Consider the following 21320-nt stretch of genomic DNA (forward strand, 5'->3'; position numbering starts at 1 on the left):
CAGCTCTTAAAGTCTACTGTCACTTCAAATTGAAGTTGTTGTTTAAAGTAAGCCGATATAAAGTTTGCTGTAGAAATTACGGTAGAAATTATGATAATTATATAATGGTAAATGCTAAAATAAAGACAAAAGAAGCGTAGAAAAGTCAATAAACTGGCACAGAAATGTCAGTAACAGCTAACATTAACTACCATCAGCTACCATTCATACAGCGTCTGTCGTTTTTCAAGCCCTCTTTAGATGAAACCTAACTTCTGTATGACACAGTGTTGACGGTGCTGCGATTGGCTAGCAGGCATACTCAATTTAGCATCTGGCTAGTTAGCCAGCTAGCTTAATGCTTTCCTGCTATAGTGTTTACAGAAAATGAGCCAAAGAAAACTGCCACTTATCCGAACTTGGGTCACAGAGGGCTGGAGCTGATCCCAGCTGACATTGGGCGAGAGGCGGGTACACCCTGGACAGGTCTCCAGAATATCACAGGGCTGACACATAGAGACTGACAATCACGCTCTCATTCACTCCTACGGGCAATTTAGATTCACCAATTGTAAGTGCATGTTTTTGGACTGTGGGAGGAAGCCGGAGTACCTGGAGAGAACCCACGCTGACTTGGGGAGAACGGGGTCATCCCTATGTTCCCCAGGTCCTATGTTCTCCGTTTTTTCCCAAAAAGGGTCCTATGAACCCTTTTTCTGAAAAAAAAATGTTCCCCACAATCTATCAATCTTTATGGTAGCCTCTCAGCATGGACAGTAGGCCTATCGTCGCATGGCCCACCTTAGCTCAAGCAGCCCAAAACTTAAATTTGCAAAGCAGCTACTTTCTGGTTACTTTGTAGTTCATTTTTTGGCTTTTTAAATAGGGTTAGGGTTAGGGTTAGGCCTATTTGCCATGGAATTTGGCAGTAATGGTGGAAAAAGTAACAGACCGGAGAACATAGGACCCTTTTTGGGAAAAGCGGGGAAAAAGGGTCCTATGGTCTCCAGTCTCATACAAAGAGGGGAACATAGACACACTCCCTGGAGAACATGCAAACTCCACACAGAAGAGCTGCAGACAGGAGTAGAACTGGCGTCCCTCTTGTTGTGAGGCAAGAATTTGACTAATTTAGTGGCTGACCAGTTAGCTACCTAGCCTGCTAATTCAACAATGTTTCCTTGCTACTCTGTGAAAAAGTTTAACAGCAGGTTGGTAGGCCAGCTCTCCACTTCCCACAGCAGGGAGACCATTTTGCTCGGAGGAGAGCAGCAGTGAGTGGAGCCAAGATTACATTGGCTTTTTAACTTATGTACTTGAACAAGGTAGTGTGTCTCAAACTTTTAGGAATCCATTCACTTTACTGTTGTGTATTCACTTAGTAGACAATAGTCTAATAGTGCAAAAGGAGCACCTGCCAGGGCTAGCCAAAAAGCTCTGTCAAAAGTTTACAAAATCGCCTACCAGCACCTCTAAAGAGTCTAAAGGCGGCTTTAGAGGTGAGTTCTATTGAGCTAAGCTAGCCAGCTGTTGGCTGTGCCTTCACATTTACCTCACAGAATAGAAAGTGGTAAAAAAAAATCTCCTGATCTAACTCTAAAAGGAAAGGTAATAAGCATGGTTCCCAAGAACCATTCCCTTAATTAAATTATTGACCTCATTTAAGGGCTCTGTTGATGCTTGACTGAAGGTTTTTTCTCTTCTAAACTTTGAAAGGAGCTTTGAGAAACTTTGGTTTAACCAAGAATAAGAAAAAAGCAGTCTGGAGGTAGCTCAGAGCAGTCTCAGTTCTTGAAAGCAACAATTCAGCAAGGAAATGCTGATTTAATGGTGTCACACAGTGACTGCTGACTTTTACAATATATCTGCCACCAGCATTGTTAGACCAGGTGTCATTTCAGTGCTCAGTCATTCCCTTTCAGCAGTCACCTGCCTCCTGTACATCATCCTCGTGCTTCACTTGACAGCACTTGAACCTCAGCGTCTCCAGGTTTGAAGTTTGTACTTTTTTCCCATCACCATTCCACTGAGCTGTTTTAAAACATACATCTGTTTGTTAGAACCAGTCACACCAGTCCCTCTCCTCTGACCTTCCTCATCTTTGAGTGCTTCCCAGGACCACTGCTGACTGGCGTTTTCCACTCGGTGAATAACAGTCATCACTGACTGCAGTGCGCCAAAATCTCAGGGGGCTGTCACTTTCTGGAACAACATGTCTGGCACCGACAACCACACTACATCTAAAGTCACTTTAACCACACATCTCTGCCATTCTAACATTTAGTTGAACAGCAGCTGAACGTCTCATCCCTGTCTGCGTGTATTATGCTTCTGCTTTATTTATATGTGACTCACCGTCTGGAGGAGTGAGCTGCTGACGTGAACAGGGATTTGTAGCCAAGAAAGTGGATACTGACTGTGTTGATGTGAGGACGTCAATTATCAGAGTAAAATTGCAATTATGATGATGTTTTTTCTCTGTGCTGGTTCAATAACATCTCTCCTGTTTGAGACAAACTGTGCTCACTGCTTACCTTGGAATATGGCGGCGTTCTGGATGATAAGACGTTTGAGTTGAGCGCTGACAACCTGCAGACCAGACTCCATATTGCTGCGTGCAGCTACCTGATACCGCTCCTCCATTTTCTTGGAACAGCAGGTCGGGCCTTTGGTTTGGCAAACCTGCAGATCCGCACCTGGCAGGAAATCAGCAGAGACAGGACAGGAGTCTGGATGAGTAGAAGGAAAGAGCTGCAAAGCCACTTTTGTTTAATTAAAAAAAAACCAGAAGCCTATTCCTTTACTCAAAAAAAAAAAGATTCAGCTGCATCCTCTGCATGCTAAACACAGGAAACACTATCTACAGCAGATTCTGCAGCCTTAATGAGCGTGTGATCATTATGTAGGGGCTGTGTTGTTTAGTGGGGCTGAAGTCAAAAATAAATTGCTGCTGGAAAAAAAGAGTCATTTTGATGCACATTCAAGCAATACACCATGGCTGTGTTGTTCTCCTCAGAGATCAATTTGGTCAACAGAAAGTTTCCTACCACTCCAGGCTACACTTTTCACACGGAGGATCAAAAAAAGTATTTTTGAGGCACAAACATGAGAGCCAGGAGCAGTTCAGCGTGCAGAGAAACAAACCCAGGTTTTTGGCATGCTTTCACTGTACATATGATATTAAAAAACAGCCACAAGTCAGATAGAAGGTGACGAAACAACATTTTTGCACCTGGTGGCCACTGACATTACAGGCTGTTTACACAGATGAGAAATAATTGGATTTGTGGAGCTCTTTTGAAAGGTGCAGATGTGAGCCAATGAAGGCAAAACCAAGGTGACAAGGATGTTTAATTGCTCCGATGTAGCCCGTACACAACCTGATCAAAGAACAAACGCCCTGAAGAAATTCATTTAATTTTAAAAAAGCACAAGTGAGGAGCGAGATAAAGATTAGGCGGTCAGAATCAGTCTGATCAAGGATAGGGCAGGTGCCTCAGCTGCTGCAGCAGGGAGGGTTATTGAACTGCAGTTTTGTGCGACAAAGCACCGGAGGACATGCTTTACAAAGAACCATTCATTCAACCATAGTTTTATTACCAAAACATGTTTCTGTTTTTAACATGATTCACATGAAATCCTAAAATGAAATCCTAAAATGAAAATGCTGCTGCAGATGTGACACAGCTACACACACAGCCTGTTCTCCCGTCGAAAACATCAATATAGATCGTGTGTACAGGCAGTGAAACGAGCTATGTCTCCCTATTTCACAGTCTGCTGTAATGCATCCGCTGCAATCTTGCTGATGTGACCATTTTTAACTTAAGTTACGTTGTTTACGTAAGTTACGTGAAACATGTTTTTAAATGTAACTTACATTTTTTTATTTTATTATTTTACATTTTACATTTTTACATATCAATATGTTTTTTAATGTGATATGGAATTAGACCATATCACATATATCAATATAGTTAAATTTTCTTTCTTTATATATATATATAAAGGCTGCCCTTACTAGGGTTTGTCATATTTAGTTCTTGTAATGTTTGTTATTCTTTTCTCATAAATATTTATTTCAGAAAAACGATTGGCCTATTTTATTTGTTTATTTTATTTATAGGCTATTTTTACTCAAGATATTTTTTTTATTTAAATGTGCACTTTATGGAGCTTTGATTTTTTTTTTTCTAAATGTACTCCTGTTGTTATACAGTATCTATGTTCACTTAAATAAAAGGTTTCAATTAAACTAATACTTTGGCTTTCACTTTGACTGAACATTTGCTCTTACTTTGCAATAAAAATATCTGGATATTTATCGTATATCGATATTCAGCCTAAATATATCGTAATATGATTTTTGGTCCATATCGCCCAGCCCTAACTTTACCAGAAGTTTTTTGCCCTAAACCTAGGTCAGTGGTTTTACAACTTAAATCCACAGAAACTGTAGACTTTTTTACAGGTGCTGACCATACGCGTGTGCTATTTTTAGAACCCAAAGTTGTACCGTGAGCCTATACGTACCTACTTGCCGTAATTTGTGGTACTGACACTTCCTCTTCTGCCGTTTATGCTGGAGAACCTGTTGCAGTAGACTACACCTGGGCTATGCCCGGGCTGACTTCAAATAATATCGTTGATGTTTGGTTTCACATAGGACACCAACACAGGTCTCCTGGGTCAATGTCCTGTTTGTTGCCCCACCCTTAGTGGACTTTCTTGTATTTAATACTGCATATCTTTGATTCTGCCTTTGCATTTTGCTTTTCTTTTTTGCATAAGGGCACTTTTTTGTGGGCATCCTTCGCAATTTCTACGAACAAGAGAGGGCGACACTATCTTCAAATTGGGTCGTTTTGAGCTGCTGTACAAAGGACAAGTGGTCATTTTTGGTGGTCTCTTTTAACTAATTTCACATATTTCTGCATGATCAGGTTGCTAGCTACTAGTAGTTCAAACTAATGTGGTTTTTAAAGATGAGTTTACAGAAGAGGGAACTACTGAAATGTATGTTATCACATTTGTGTGTCAAAAAACCTCTCTTGAAAAAAAAAAGGTCCAGTGGAATACACGCTTTCTATATCAAGCTTTAAATTTCCAGCTTATTCCCAGACCATTCCTCTAAAAGGATGCACACGCAGACATCACACCGACATAAATAGGGCACAACTATCTGATGTTTAAATACAAAGAGGAGCTCCCTCTCCTTGGTGCTTCCCTCTCTCTCTCTCTCTCTCTCTCTGTGTCCCATGTGGCTGTTGAAAGCTTCAGTGGAGGCTGCAGTCGTAATGTGCCAAGCTGCGTCTACGAGTTGTCTGCAGGATCTGCTGCCTGAGAGGCGTCAGTGACAAGGGCCTGATTGATGGCGTGGTAAACAAATGTCAGGGGAGTCTGCCAGCTTCAGCTGCTGCTGGTCGGGATGCGGAGGATAAAGAGACGGAAGCGGGGAGATTAATTTGGAGGAGGGCTCGGATTGGAATGTATATATTTATCACAAAAGTCTCGATAACAAGCATGTCAAAAGACAGAGGAAAGGCTTTTGTCGAGACGGAGGGTTTATCTTAATATGAAAAGTGAATCTCTCTATTGGTTTGAGGATTTGTTCTCTTTGAGATCTTCAAACAAAAGATTCTCAGAAACAAAGCTAACGCTGTAACAATGAAAACAGCAGGCATGGCGGGAAGTTAAACTAGCAGGAGATGCAACAGAGTGACAGACTTGATAATTAATAAGTACTGGGGAGTTGAACAGGGAACAGCTTTTGGCTAACTCCCCGCTCACTCCTGGCGGCCATCAGGGTTTAAGGTGTAGAGTCTAATGAGTGAGCCAGGCAATAAAACTGTCACACAGCACCTTTTGTATGCATACTGACAGGCCTAATATCTTAAATCAATACGGACAAAGGATCCCTGACAGATAAGATCAAGCTAATTTCAGGCTGCAGGGGCAAAATTATTAAGCTGTCAATAACACCATAGGTGAGGTGAGCTGGATAGAGACGGGGATTTAGCAATTATCTCCTGCGAAACAGACAGTTTCATCTGCACGTTTGTCGTTTTGCAGATGATAAATGCGTTTCATTACAGAAGTTCCACCGCGGTGAGGTTTAAGTGAAGGATTCGACAGGAAAATGATTCCCCGCAGAGTTTCACAAATAATAAAATCACGGGCGTCTAAATAAAGCCTTCTCTCTGAGTGACAGATCACTTGGGAATAAGCTTCCGCGTCTCCTCTTTGCTTTAGGCTCAGCTCTCTTCCTCCTCCCCGCTCTTTTTTATATTCCTTGTCATCCTTGCACAGTTTTGTTCTGAGCTTGTTTCACTTCACCTACCTTGAGCTTAATAGCCACCGGGCGACCGGAGCAACCCTTTCTATCAGTCTGTTATTGGTTAATTAGTCGATTTTTGTGTGCTGATGGCCACTTCTCTCAAACCAAATGAAGAGGGACAAGGTGCAAGGCTAGGAGCAATTTAGATGTAAATTTCCTCCCAACATACATCTCAGTTCAAGGTGACGCCTCTAAATTATTACCTACTTTCAATCAATACTCTGAAACGGCGGGACAATTCAACATGCAGAGCAGCTGCTGTTTTCACAAGTGTCAAGGTCTTGGAATGGCTTTTTAAAAACACATTGATTGTCCTTCGCTTTGTCGCAGCGTTCTATCTGACCATCCTTGGCTGCTTCTCTCATGAAGTGAAGTTTCTGTTGAAATGCCAAGGGTGTAAACTCCAGCAGGGGCTCAAACAGCCCAGTGTACACACACACACACAAAGAGCGGAGTCCCTCCCTTCACATCTTTAACAAGCTCGGGGACTCCAAGCCAAGGGAACGGGGACAGCCACAATACACTGTGTCTCTTAGATTCCCAGCACCAATTAGAAAGCTATCACTATGCAAGTTTAATGATGAAGACCATGGGGGAAAAACAAGTTGTATTAAGATATAGAATATGTTAAAAGCTGTTCATTATGAGCATAAATTATACATCAGCTAGCAGTGTTGAGTGGAAGCATGTGGGACAACTTGGCTTCGTCTCCAGGGCAAAATAAGCCAGTGTCACTTTGCAGAGACAATAAATGAAATGAAGATAGCGCCATTATAACCAACCTAAGGAATAATAATATCATTAGCTACTGGGGGATTACAACTGATTTAAGTATTTTTAGTGCTTTGCTGACTGCTCAACTTTCAGTCGTTTGATGAAGCAATAATTTGAAAGCTGGAAGCATGAATCTGAAAGAGCCAGATCTCTTTTTTGTACACAAAACAATGAGGGAGCAAACACAAGTGCCCTTCATTAAAGAGGGGTGTTTCAAAAAGGAAAGACTGAATAAACAAAACACAACTGGGTGCTTTAATTAGACGATAAGACCTCTCGCTTCAGGTCAAGCTGATTCATCTATTAGTCGTGTCCGGTGTCATTTAAACACTGGCAGCGTTTGTTCTTTGTTGTTCCGTTTTTTAACCTGACCCTGCAGATAATTACTGAGAAGTCCACATCTCCGGGGCCTTTTCTGATATCCTGCTCAGCAATATCAAACAATAGCAAACCAGAATTGTTTCATCTTAGCGGAGAAGAAAAAAGATTTTAAACTTCATAGCAGCTTTGAAAGGGCCCTCGGGTCGGGGATGATGGCGAGATGCAGGTAGAGGCGACTGTGCCCGCAGTGGCGGTTCTACACAGGGGCCTACAGGGGCCACTGTCCCGGTGAAGAAGCCCTTGGCCCCTGCTGTGGCCCTGTGTCAAATTAATAATAAAATGATAAATTTATAACGATGAACGACGGAACAATTCTTACCTATTTTTTGTTCAAACAATATCTCATATCTGTACACAAAAGGAACCTAGAATGCAGTGACCACCTAAACCGAGACTAAGTCCATACCAAGACCACAGTGTATCGAGACAGAGACAAGACCAAGACTTTGAGGGGTCGAGACCAAGACAAGACCAAGACGGAGGCAGGGCCAGACCGGGTCCAGACCAAGACCAGTCCCAGCCGTCTCTGTTACTGTTGCTTTGCAGAATTTGCAGAAGTTGCGCTGTGTTTTTTTTTTTTTCGTAGTTGTGCACAAAAAATCTTTGTGGTTCAGGTAACCAAATTCTATTACAGATGAGTTGGCTGACATCTTCTCTCGGCCTCTTCTCCTGTCACTCACCTGACCTTTTTGACCTTTAATATACAAGTCATGTTATTGGTTGTACTCAAAGCAAAACGATTTACGCAAAATCAAAGTAAAGATATTAACAAGTAAATCCAAATGCACAGTTGTGGTCTTGACTGGTCTTGAAATAAAAGTCTCATTGTTTCAATCAATGTATTTGTATCGTCCAAATATACTGAAATTAGATTTTTAAATAAGCTAAAATAAAGGTATTGAATACTTAAATAGCACCTTTGCTGTTTTTTATTGCCGCCCTCTGATTGAGAACACTGGCCCCTCTTGGTCCCCACAGTAAAACTGGTCTAGAACCGCTACCCGGGACCATCGGACATTGTGGCCATGATGTAGATGTTTGTTCCTGTGTGGAGTGTGTGCTGCTGTAATTTATGTTTTGTACCGTTTCCTGTGTCCACTATGTGGCGTAGGGGAACACACGGGATTTTGTCACATCAGGCTGACTTCATGTTATATGGGCATGTTGCTCTGTTCTAATATGAACAGTTTGTGTGATTTTCTACAAAAAGTGATGTTCTAGATTTTTTAGGTATCCTTCGTTTGTAAAAACCAGTGGTGGAATGTAACTAAGTACATTTACTCAAGTACTTTACTTTTTACTAATTTTGAGGTATTTGTACTTTACTTGAGTATTCCAATTTTATGTAACTTTATACTTCTTCCACTACCTTTAGTTGACAGCTTTAGTTACTTTACAGGTCGAGATTTAACATAAATCTCACAGGACATGGATGGCCCAAATATACTCAGGACTTTTTTTTTAGCCCAAGCATTGCTGTTTTTCCAAAACTTAAGCAAGTAGCTCTGTTGTTTAAATCTAATCATAACCAAAAAATATGCATAACACAATCTTACTTATTGGTCCATGGAGGCACACAATGGGAAAAAAATAACTGGATGGCAAATAATCTTCAAGATATCACACAGATACACCTTTGGCTCTCATCAACTCTTCATCTTTCACCATATAACAGTGTGCTTTCCTCAGAACAGGAGGTAGGGCTCTGGTTGGCCAGTTCTAGCAGCCAAATAATGCTTGAAATACAGAAACATAAAATAACTCAAAGTCTTTTACAATATATTGCAGTCACAACGTGTTGAAAACAGCATTTGTCACATGCAATGTTTCATCGGACATCTTACAAATGACAGAAAAAGTTTTCACCTGTTTGTGATAATACATTTGAGTGTGTAGATGTCTTCAGGCCTGGACTCCGAACCAGTATGTGGCATCTGGAGCCGGTTGAACAATGTCAATGTCAAGTAACAATAGCTTTCTGTGTCATGGTGAAACATATAAATCACCCTTCGCCATGGTTACACAGCTTGACTAAAATACAAGAGTTTGCAATTTGGTATCGTGAATGTCCTGAGATTCTGCTGACCAAATTTGAGATGGATCTGTTGAATTTTCATGATTAGTTTGCAATCCAAAGTCGTCAAATTTTGGCATTAAATCCATCCATTAATTCATTATCCTTAACCGCTTATCTGCACTCAGGTCGCGGGGGGCTGGCGCTGGTCCCAGCTGACATTGGGTGAGAGGCGGGTACACCCTGGACAGGTCTCCAGACTCTCACAGGGCTGACACATAGAGACAGACAATCACATTCTCATACACTCCTACGGACAATTTTAGAGTCTCCAATTAAACCTAAGTGCATGTTTTTGGACTGTGGGAGGAAGACGGAGTAGCCGGTGAGAACCCACGCTGACACGGGGAGAACATGCAAACTCCACACAGAAGAGCTGCAGGCCGGAGTTGAACTGGTGACCTTCTACATGTACAAGAGTGCTAATCACTACACCACTGTGTAGCCCGCATTAAATCCAATACGGCTCAGTTCCTGCCGGGTGAAAACATTTTCCAAAAAATGTAAGATGTTCAGTTGTAACATCTACTTCCGAGGCAGCGCAATTGGCACAAAATGAAGCTTTTTTTTAAAAATGCATCTAAGCCAATAAAAAAAGACCAGACACATTCTGCTGAAGCAACAGAGGTTCTTTTAGCAGAGCTGAAATGTGTTTCTATGTGGATACCTGGGATGAATGCAATGAAAGTAGCAAATGTTTCACATCTGAATACTGACAGACATGTATTGAAGAGGAAATCTAAACTCTGTGGAGCTGTGGGGAGGAGGCTATACTACCTTGGTCTAGTCTTAAAGGTGAGAGCAATAACGCCACCAAACATAAAACATAAAAGAAGTTCATCCCAAGCCTGGCATGTGCCGGCTGCCACACCAGGGCCCAATCACTGCAGAACTTTGCAGATGCTTGTCGTGTTGAAATAAGTGGCAGCTGTCAGCTGAGCCTCCAGCAAACTAGTACTATTCTTCCATTTAGTGAGAATCTGATGCTCCGCTCATGAATCAGGTCAGCCGCTGCTGTCAGAGATCCACCACGTCCTCCGCTGACACTGATGGAGCTGCTTTCACACTCATGTCCTGGGGTAAGTGCTCGAGCACATACATGACTAGGCGGTGGAGTGAACTGACACCCAGCCTCCATTTCACCTTCAGACACTACAACCACCCACAGCAGCAGCCACAACAAAGACATGAGTGGTGCTCTTACAGCACAGTTTGTTTTCTCTCCACTGTAATTCTCCACACTCACTTTTGAATCATGCTGGCAGAAAGAAAAAACTTAAAGCTTTTGTATTTTGGTGTTTTGCCCCCCTCTGGCTCCACATGCAGCATTATTAGAATTCAGCTCTGCTTTCCTGCAGGACATCTCTCTGAATCAGCCACCTCCCCCACACCATACACCATATCAATACAGGCTACTTCACAGCTCCCCACCACGCACACATAGAAAGTGATACTTCCCTCAGTCAAATCACAGCCATCTTCAACATTTAACTTCATAAATCTTTCATTGCCTGTTTGCCTCGATGAAGCCAGTGTTACATTAGGCTGCACAGCAAGCCCTCACTCTCGCGTTTACTTGCCAAATTTTTAGCAAACCACAAAGTTCCAAACAGTTACAGCAGATGTAATCGTGACTGAAAACCTTCAACTTCTTTTGTATGAATTAATGACAAGGATGTATTATGGATGACCAAAAAAAATAGGCACAAAAATTCACTAAATATATGAGAAGCAACTGCATATTTCATGCTTTTGTAAAATGTAAAACAAAAGCTCATTAAGACAGAAGTGGAGGAGCTGGGATTTATGGAAATCCTACCGAAAGAAGGAGCCTGTCGCCATAACTCTGTCTCATTCAGGTTATTACTTTTTAAATTTTCATGCATTGCTAAAATATTGTCTAGAATGACGAAAGACGTTTCAATGTCATCTCTGGATATAAGGGACAGTATGAAGTACTGGAATCATGCCTGGAAAGTTTAATGTGTGACTCATTTTTTAAACAGGATGCACATTAAAAAACCTTGAGAATAGAAAACGACTACATGTTTTTGGAGGATAATGAAACATTTTGCAGCCGCTGCTTGTATGTGTGTGTTTGGATTTACTGCATACAAAGCGAATATATTAACGTACTGAGTGTGATCATTGTTGATGATGTAATGTTTGGTAATGCAGCTGTTTCTGCACGCTTATTGAAAAACAATAAATCAATATGACATTATTCCAACCGTCTCCAACATAAGGTCTGGGACCCCCACACACAGTGGAGAGAGAAATCTGAAGGGTCATAAGAGGATTAACAGAAGAAATACACACAATGTACAAATTATGATTTTTTTTTCCCTCTCATTTTTGCTTGTTTTCATGTGAATTATTTTACCCATGGAAAATATCTGTTTAATACAAAACATCACTCTTCATCAGACTTCCTCTAACACAGCCTGAGCCACGCAGCACCCTCACTGCTGAGTGTGTAATTTTTGCTTTTTTATTAAGGTCCCATATTGTAAAAGGTGAGATTTAGGGCGATTTCACAACCCCTCAGTTGGGTTCGTCCAAATCAGAGTGAAATTGATACATTTGGTTCGTTTTGTATTTAGTCTGGTTTGCTTTCACAGTGTAGAAATGTAAGTGGACCAAATAAACTAAAAAGATTTGAAGAGGGGCGTGTAGGAAGGTGGAGGACTGGAAATCTACTGGCATTACAACTTATTATTGGTTCAAAAAGTTGGCAGTGAAAAATGTAAACAAACCAACATGGAACCGAGCACAAACTGAGTATGTTTTATTCTACTGGCAGTAATCTGCTCTGGTGTTCCAACCAAACTAATGTGGAGAGAAACAGTCAGAAGGAGCTCCTGTTGAGGCTCCTGGTCGTCAACAATGTGATGATCCATTATTTCTGACGTGCTGCGATCAGGCAGCTGTATAATCATAGAAGATGAGCCTTGATGCTCCTACCACGATCTGCTTCTACCACCAAGGTAAATATTAAGTTATTTTGAGCAATATGTGGATAATTCTGCAATGAAAAATTAGCTTTAGCTCAGTGGTAGCCTACAGATTGAAACTGAATGTTGAGATTTTCTTCACATCTACCATACAGACACAGAGCAGCATCAATCATCTAAAGCTTCATAACAACAAAAATGTCTAAGAATGTAAAACTTCTGCTTTTAACAAAGTTTGTACAAAAAACAATCCATTATGGCGCAGAAACAAGATAGAACACATGAAATCTGTGTTGTTACCCTTCAACTTGTTACTGTATTCCCATCTGCACTGCAAAAAATTGTGTCTAAAAACAAGATAAAAACACTAAATTTAATCTAGAAATAAAATCAGAAATTAACTCTGAAAACAAGATCAATTAAAGCTGCCAGCAGCGATGAACTGGCCCGAGCAGAGTGCACTGCAAATTATTTGTTTCTTACCAAGATAAAAAAAACTTTAGATTTAGAAGTTAGACAAGAATTGATCTTGTTTTCAGAGTTAATTTCTTATTTTAAGTGTTCAACATGCTTATTTCTAGATTTAATAATCTTAATTTAAGAAATCTTGTCAAGTGAAATTATCTGTCCATGCAGCAAGATCATTTCCCTGAGATTTAGTGTTTTTATCTTATTTTTAGACGCCCCTTTGTTGCAGTGTGACATGAATGCAGCATGCGTGATCCTACATGGTGATGGTTGAAGAAGAGGACGAGTGCTGAGAAGTTTCATCATGGTTATATTATCTGTGTCCAACTCATCACACAGGTTGCCCACAATCCACTGGGTTTTGGTTCATTTCCTTTAATTCTGTCAGATTCTGGTTGGATTAAGATTAATTCACAGTGAATTGAACTGCACTAGGGTCTGTTGACTGAGACCCTCTCTGCTAGTGGTCTGGGACCGGTTGTTTTGGTCCGCACCAGAGTCTGATTGGAGCGTTCACAAGCAACCAAACGAACCGTAACAAGGATTTAACCGACAGAGTTCGATTGAAACAGAGTAAACTTTGGGAGTTTGGGACCACAGAGAGTAATAATTCAATATCATCGGTCTAAACTGGATCCTTCCATCCAACTAAAGATTCATTAAGCTTTTTCTGGACATCACTACTGATAAATACAAATACAACATGTCTGATAACGGGTCAGATGGCCCAATGCTCTGAAAATACACACTAGAGTCCAGTTACTGCCAACATGCTTCTAAACAAAGAATTTTTGATGGTGTGATAACCTGTCATTAATGGATGGTTAGTTTAGGACACTTGGTTAGGAAGGGGGAAAAATTGGGGTGTCGGATCAATGGAACGTGGGAACACCATAAAAGTATCAAATAGCTCAAACCAAGGAGAAATGCACACAGCCCATATTCATAAATGGTCCTTTTAAAGAAGTCATCAGGACTTCTGTCAGGTTGAGATGTCAGAACTACACTATATATCAGGGATGGGCAACTTAAATGCTGGAGGGGGCCACAATTTTCCGTGCATTTCACCAGATATGATGAAACTGCAATTTTAAATATGTTTACAGTGCAGTACCTTAACAGATTTCATGCATAACAGCATAAATAGGAATACAAAAGGTTTGAACAAATAAAAAATAACCACTTACTGTGATTTATTTTTTCCAGTGCAAGAACAGCAGACCAACATTAATTGCAAGAAGTAATTTTGTGCATTTTTACACTGCACTTTTAAGATTTTAATGCATGTAGTTGTACTGAGGGCCATTTCAAATGAGGGTGTGGGAAGTATGCGGCCCCCGAGCCTCCAGTTGCCCATCCCTGCTATATATAGTCAGGCTGTCCTGAATACCATTTTTTGGGGTTTGGAATCGTCAGTAAGGAGCCTTTATGACACACTCTCCAGCCATGTTTTTATGTACACTTATACAATTGAATGCAATCCAATCCAACAGATCTGCCAAATATTCCACATTTAGGATGATCATCATGTGTTTGTTGACACTTTTATAGAGATGTTAATTCAACAGTATGTTCCAGACGTTACTCACAGACTCGCTCGCGTTCTCTCTCAGCTCATAATAAATGTTCATTTTAAATGTTTTTTTGCCCTAAAAAAAGACATGGTGCTATAGTCCAATAGGGTCTCATAATGTGTTTTTGAAAACATGTAAACATGTTCTAGTAAAGCACAAGTATGAAGCTGAAAATTAAGTCTAAACACTGTAGAGTTGTTTGTTTGTTTCTCACTTGCAGTATCTTGTTTTCGCTGTGAGTGCTGGATCCACATCCCATTATATTTTACTACAGTAGCTCCATCCTGAGCTCCTTCTGACTCTCTGTGAGGGTTTAGGAGGTCTGTTGAATATCTGCATTATGTCATTCCAAGTGCAAACCGTTTGCACATGTTGAGAATTTCAAAGAGAGGCAGTTTTCTCTGATGTTAGTCTGTTACACTGGTACAGTTCTGTCATTCTACATGAATCATACTGCCTCTCTGGGACAAAGGTTAAACCCAATTTACATTTTTTTTTACTATAACTGGGTGTCGTATAATAACCCATGTGTTCTGTTGACCTTGGCTTTACTATCTCATTGTTGCACTGCTGTGTTTGTAATTACATCAACAATAGCTGCAAAATCGACTATTTTTTCCTTTAAATACTTGTTTTCTTTTCTTCTGACGCTATCAAAACCCAGTTTGTAGAAATGTATTGAACCACTCTCTTTCTCTGTCACAAACTAATTCAGCGACGACAAATAATTATGAAAATGATAAGACGATCATAATGCATTTCTATAACACACAATTAAGAAATATTTCATGTTAAATATGTGATTTAAAGCCATGCTGAAAGTCCACGCAAATGAGACAACATAATTTGGGCTGGATTTAGCCTCTTCCTTGTGTGTTCTATAATAATAATAATAATAATAATAATAATAATAATAATAGTAATAATACATTTTATTTATAGGCGCCTTTCTTAGCACTCAAGGTCACCTCACAGTGACAACAACAAAAAACAACAAATAATAAATAGCAAATAATAATTGAACAATTTATTGAACAGAATGGGGATATAATATGAGAATTTTTAGGTACATTATGCCAGTTTATGATGATGATGATGATGATGATGATGATGTTTTATTTCCTGTCTGTTGTTTTTTTTATTATTATTCAAACTGTATCTGGTGTGCTGTCTCGGCCAGGTCTCTGTCAGAAAATAGATTTATACCTCATGGGACTTCCTTGATAAATAAAGGTTAAATAACACAAACTGTGCATGATTGTTTGACAAAAACTCATGTTTACTTTCAATTAGGAACCAGAGTTGTTGAACTCCCTGTGAGAAAAACTGTTACAACTCCAAAAACAGAAAAACAAATGGATTTATTAGGGATTTGAGAGTTAAGAGCTTAACACCAATCACAGATACAGGAAATATATAAATATCATTGTATTTAACCGGATTTAAATATTTGGGGCTCTAAGCCAAAAAAGAAGTTATGCATAAATTTCCTTAAAAAATAAAACAATAGAATGTTCCCTGGGCAGGACATCTGACATAGTAAGTGTCATAGACAACAAACAGAATGATAAAGGTCAAGTTGTCATGATGTCAGAAGCTCCACTTTATTCATTCATTATCCTTAACCGCTTATCATAACACGGGTCATGGGGGGCTGGAGAGGTCTCCAGACTATCATGCTCTCATTCACTCCTACTGGCAATTTAGAGTCACCAATTAAACCTAAGTGCATGTTTTTGGACTGTGGGAGGAAGCTGGAGGACCCGGAGAGAACCCACACTGACACGAGGAGACCATGCAAACTCCACACAGAACCAGCGACCCTCTTCCTGTGAGGCAAGAGTGCTAACCGCTACACCACCGTGTAGCCCAGATCCAGTTTGTATTGTATATAAACAAGTTATGGCTTTCGGATTTAACTTAACCTTTTTTTTCATAATATATTTTATGCTATCTTACATGTTACTTGTTTTTGTGCACACTGACTATATGTACCGGTATGTATGTATACAGTACTTTATAATACTACTATAAGACAATAAAAAAATATTTTTTAAAAACTATGTAAAGACTAAAAGCAATGTGTGGCAATGTATGTATCTACAGAGATCCTGTCCTTTGCCTGTATTGGTCTCATTTCATCAAACTTTTTGTTTCGTTCTGAATATTTCTGGGCGTCACCTTGTGGGCACAAAGCTATAAAAACAGTGATGCTGCAATGAAGAAAAAAAAGCAAATACAGCGAGGCAGAACGCCAAGCAGACAAAGCTTGTTCCTTGCTTTCACTTTCGTTGAGCCGAGGAGGAGGGGCTAAGTTTGAACGTTGTGTTTACAAACAGTAAGTCACAGTTCCTGCATAATATGCCTGGGCTGCCTATGGGCTGGAATTATTTCATCATTTATAAATCATGTTCGCTTTTTATAACCTGAAACAGAACATTATAATAGGGCCAAAAGATTTTTAGAATCCGTCGTCCACATTAATCTTGAAATGTAGTATTTACTGTATGAATTTGGTGCTTTAGTATCAGTCACTTGATAAAGCACTGTACTACCAGCTCACTTAATAAAACCAGCAATTAATCTGCAACAGAGAAGCCGTGGGCGTCATGGGAACGTGTAAACCAAAGTACCTCTTAACTGGCCAGGATGAATTGTCCTTTGGCTGACTGGTGGATTGATTTCCAGAGTCAGTAAATGCTTTTCAGCTGCCTGGTGTGCAGGGTGTTCACCTCAGACTGACTTCCACTGGATCTGCACAGCTGGGCTGCTCTGCCACTGATTTGGAAAGGGGGGCTAAATATTTCTGTTGGCCTTCTACAGTGATTCTGGCTGATAATAAGCCTGATAGCCCAGGTGGAGGGTGCATGATTAAAGATGGATGCACAGAGAGATACAGTGGTGGAGCTGAGGAACACAGATAGGAGATTAATACAGCAGGAGGAAAAAATGCTTAAAAGTGTGTCGCCCGTTTCTCCTGCTCCTTGATTCGAATCATATTGTGATTCATCACTCTCTTCCATGTTAACGCAACATTTAGCATTATTGGTAAACCTCTTTGAATCAGGTGGGAGTGAGGTGAGTGCATGCTGGGAACAGAGAGAAAACTGTTAACCCGAAGCACTTCTCCATGCTGACATGACACCATAACACCCAATTAACATTTGCAGCTGGCTGTGATTCAGCCACACGAGAGGGATCTCCATTAACATATTGAATCTGAATGCATGCAACAGGCTCCAGCCGAGCATAAACACGCCGTGTTCTGCAAAAAATGGGACGAGGGATTTGAAAGCACGTCGCAAAAAAGTCCAGTTCACTTTTCTGCAAACACGCTCCGTCCTCCTCTGAGGCAGAGCCGCTGACATTTGAGCTCCAGGGAACAATAATTATTCCTTTGGATAATTGCTGCATCTTTTACAGATTTGTTTCCAGGATGGTCACAATTCATATCACACCGCTAATCTATATTCTGTGACAATGTGGTGAGGAAAGCTGCCAAGAGAGCAGCCTGAACATGACTATTAATGAATCCTCATAAAGGAAGAGTGCTGATCTTTTTGTTTGGGTGCAGTCCATCATCTATTGAACAAAAACACTTAAACTAGGGCTGGGCAATATATATTGATATTTTACTATGATTTGAGAGATTATCTTAGATTTGGGATATCATTATATGACATAAGTGTCTTTTCTTGGTTTTAAGAGCTGAATTACAGTAAAATTATGTCATTTTATGAACTCACCAGATTGTTATATTGTATATAAACAATACAACAATATATATATATATATATATATATATATTTGCCTTCACCCACTTGGTCATTACATCCAAATTACTGATTATTATTATAACATTCAAACCTGCAACACCTGCACACAGATGCTTCCAATTTTCAAAAGCACTGGTCCAAATCAAAGTTGGGTTACTTGGCTGCATGTTTGGATCAATACTGGAGCAAATCGATTCCGCAAGCTTGTTATTTAACAGTTAACTGGTAGCTTATATAACTCAACCTGCATTTTAACAAGATACTTAACAGGCCAATGGATTTTTTCTTTCTTTCTCTGAGCAGGTTGGTAAATGTTGCGCCAGAGGGATGGAGAGTGTGTGGGCTGATACTAGAGAAGTCAGCAGCCTTGGATGGATGCCGTTAGAGGACTGTTGTAATGGTAATGCACTCTGAAACTGAACAGTGGGGTTAAATTTGAGTGTTTGGCAATCAGAGCTGAAATTGCAGAAATCTACTTCAATCCATAAAAGTGCGAATAATGCACACATACTGTGCGTAAAACCAACACATCTGCATGCACAAGTTTGCTGGTTGTTACCTGACACCGGGCTTTCGGGGACCCACTTGGAGCCCGGATGCAGAGACTGGAACACGGTGCGCACCTCCTGACAGGTTGGCACCTGTCCGCCGGGCAGGGAGAACAGCTGGAGGAAGGCGCACAGGAAGAGCGCGCTGTGCGCTGATGGAACAGGCATGGCAGCGCTTAATAACCAAACCGGACAGAATAGAGCGACAAACGGCAGGGAGATCAACTTCAGCACATTAAAAGTTACAGGAGCATCCCGTGTTCAGGCTGGTGAGGTGAAGCTGCAGCTTCCGGCTCAGCTCGGATCACCATCCTCCCGCTTGTTTCCTTCCCTCAGTTGAGCCTCTTGGTGAAGCTACTCCGATGCTGATAACTTCTGAGTCCCTCTTCACTTGCGGCTCTGACTCTCAGCTCCCTGCACAGATGGACGAGCCCCGGATACATGTGCGCGCTCCCAACCCCCTCCAAAAAAAGAAAAAGCGCGCGCCACAGCGTGAACCTGCGAGTCTAGAGATCTCCCTTCTCCTCCGTAACAGTAGTGATGTGAGCTGATACATTGGCTGTGCGTGGCTGCAGGAGTGGAGATAGAAGGAGGGGAGTAATGTGCTGCATTACGTGCTAGATAAATGGCAGTGTATGTTATGGGATGCAATTGGGGCACAGTGGCTGAGGCGCGTAATGTGGCCAGCAAATGCACATATATTACAATGACAATGACACATATGCTTCGGATATGATCTGAAAATGAGCTTTTATTATTCAACCACATGGAGAAAATGTACAGAGAGAGTGAGACCCAGAAAATGTGCACAGAACAAACAAAAGTGGACTATTATCTTCATTACATACATAAATCTAACTAAATAACATCACTTTATGGCATTTTATTTTACACTAGTTCCTTTACCTTCTTATCCGGAGTGGACAGTTCCATACAGCTCCAAAGAGCCAATAAAGTTGAAATGGTGCCACCTAGTGTTCAGTCTGCATGCAACATTGAACTCTGCCGTTTGAATAAAGTTCATTAAGGCAGAGAAAAGGCTAATCTATACCAACTACCTTTATGTTTTTGCATAAATAAATTCAATCTAATACACATGTGGCTGTTCCTAGCATCTGGCTGATTGCAGATGGATACTGTGCAATTTCTTTCATTCTGTTTAGTACTGAAATTGAGAAGTCATCCACCTGAAAACAGCGAGACAAGCAGCAGTGTCAAAGACCCTTAATGTTAAGATTCCTGTAGAGTCGAACACTACTGCAACAAAGGGTGAGAAAAAAAAGAACAGCTGCTCTCTTGTGCCTGCGGTGAATATGATTTTTTAGTCTTTCAAGTGTTCATCAAAGCTTGGAACAACAAAAAAACAAAAACCCGTATCTCTTCCTTTGGCTGCGTGTCTGAGAAACAGAGAGCTTTGCATGGATTTGCACAGCAGAGACTGGCAGGAGCTGAGAGCAAACCAACAAAACTCGCTGTAAACCCACATGAGTTCCTCCTTCAAGTGTAAACAGGCTGATGTAGCGCATGAGGGAAGGTGACCGGCAATACCTGAAGTGCACAAACTGCAGTAGATCTGTGTGTACTACCTGCACTGTGAGCACTTTGGAACTGCAAAGTCAACAACATGTTCAGCACAAGAGTCAGAAAGCCATGAGTCACTAAAGAAATGTCAGATTTCTGCTGTACTTTAAACCTTTTCCCTTCAGGGAGCCCTTTTCTATCGTTGGGTAACCTTACGACCCCTGAGTGACATATTTTATGGATGTTTCATTTTATATTCAATATATAACAATAACAGCACAGAATAACAGATACAAGCTATACAAGCTGTACAATTAACCCAAACAAGAACTGCAAAAGGGATTAACCTCGAGCAGATTATATATTTATATATATATATATATATATATATATATATATATATATATAGTTATAGTTATCCAACTGAACTTTTAATACAGTTCTCTGTATTGTATGTGTTCATAAAGTCTTGAAAATTTGGTAAATGCCTGCTGTTTTGCAGGTTATTGTTTAAAAATATATATACATTTTTTAGCATAATCTGGTGTTTTTATCCACACAATGCATAAGTCATGAACTAATGATGATTAGTATATTGATTGCTGTGGGTATAAATTAATTCTGTAAACTTTATCTTACTTGGGGTCTGTTGTATTTTTACAGTTTTATATTTATACTTTATACTTTATTTATCTGACATTCCAGAGTACAATCACTGTGAGCCAATGCAACAGAATTCTGTTTAATGTGCATATTTTTATTTATAACTGAATGATAATAAAGTCTGTCTAAGTCAGGACCCGCAGGTTAGGAAACAAAACTAGGTAATAGATTGTTTTTAAAACTTTATAACAACCATCATCAGCAAATGATAAATTCATAGTTAATTAAACGTCAATTAATAGTTATTTTACTGTTGACAAATGATAACACG

The 21320-nt window shown here is 40.3% G+C and overlaps 1 protein-coding gene across 1 annotated transcript in view; it reads right to left on the minus strand.

The window, feature by feature from the left end:
* The window catches only part of gpc3 (glypican 3), a 177425-nt gene extending 158178 nt beyond the window's left edge, over window positions 1-19247 (minus strand). The window contains exons 1-2 of the mRNA XM_059346024.1: window positions 18877-19247; window positions 2514-2675 (exon numbers count right to left, since the gene is read on the minus strand). Of these exons, the coding sequence (XP_059202007.1) occupies window positions 2514-2675; window positions 18877-19033 (319 nt within the window). The 5' untranslated portion in view covers window positions 19034-19247. The remainder of the gene's footprint in view (window positions 1-2513; window positions 2676-18876) is intronic.
* Between the last annotated feature and the right edge of the window lie 2073 nt (window positions 19248-21320).

Source organism: Centropristis striata, chromosome 12 (genome assembly GCF_030273125.1).
Source record: "Centropristis striata isolate RG_2023a ecotype Rhode Island chromosome 12, C.striata_1.0, whole genome shotgun sequence".
Taxonomy (NCBI): domain Eukaryota; kingdom Metazoa; phylum Chordata; class Actinopteri; order Perciformes; family Serranidae; genus Centropristis; species Centropristis striata.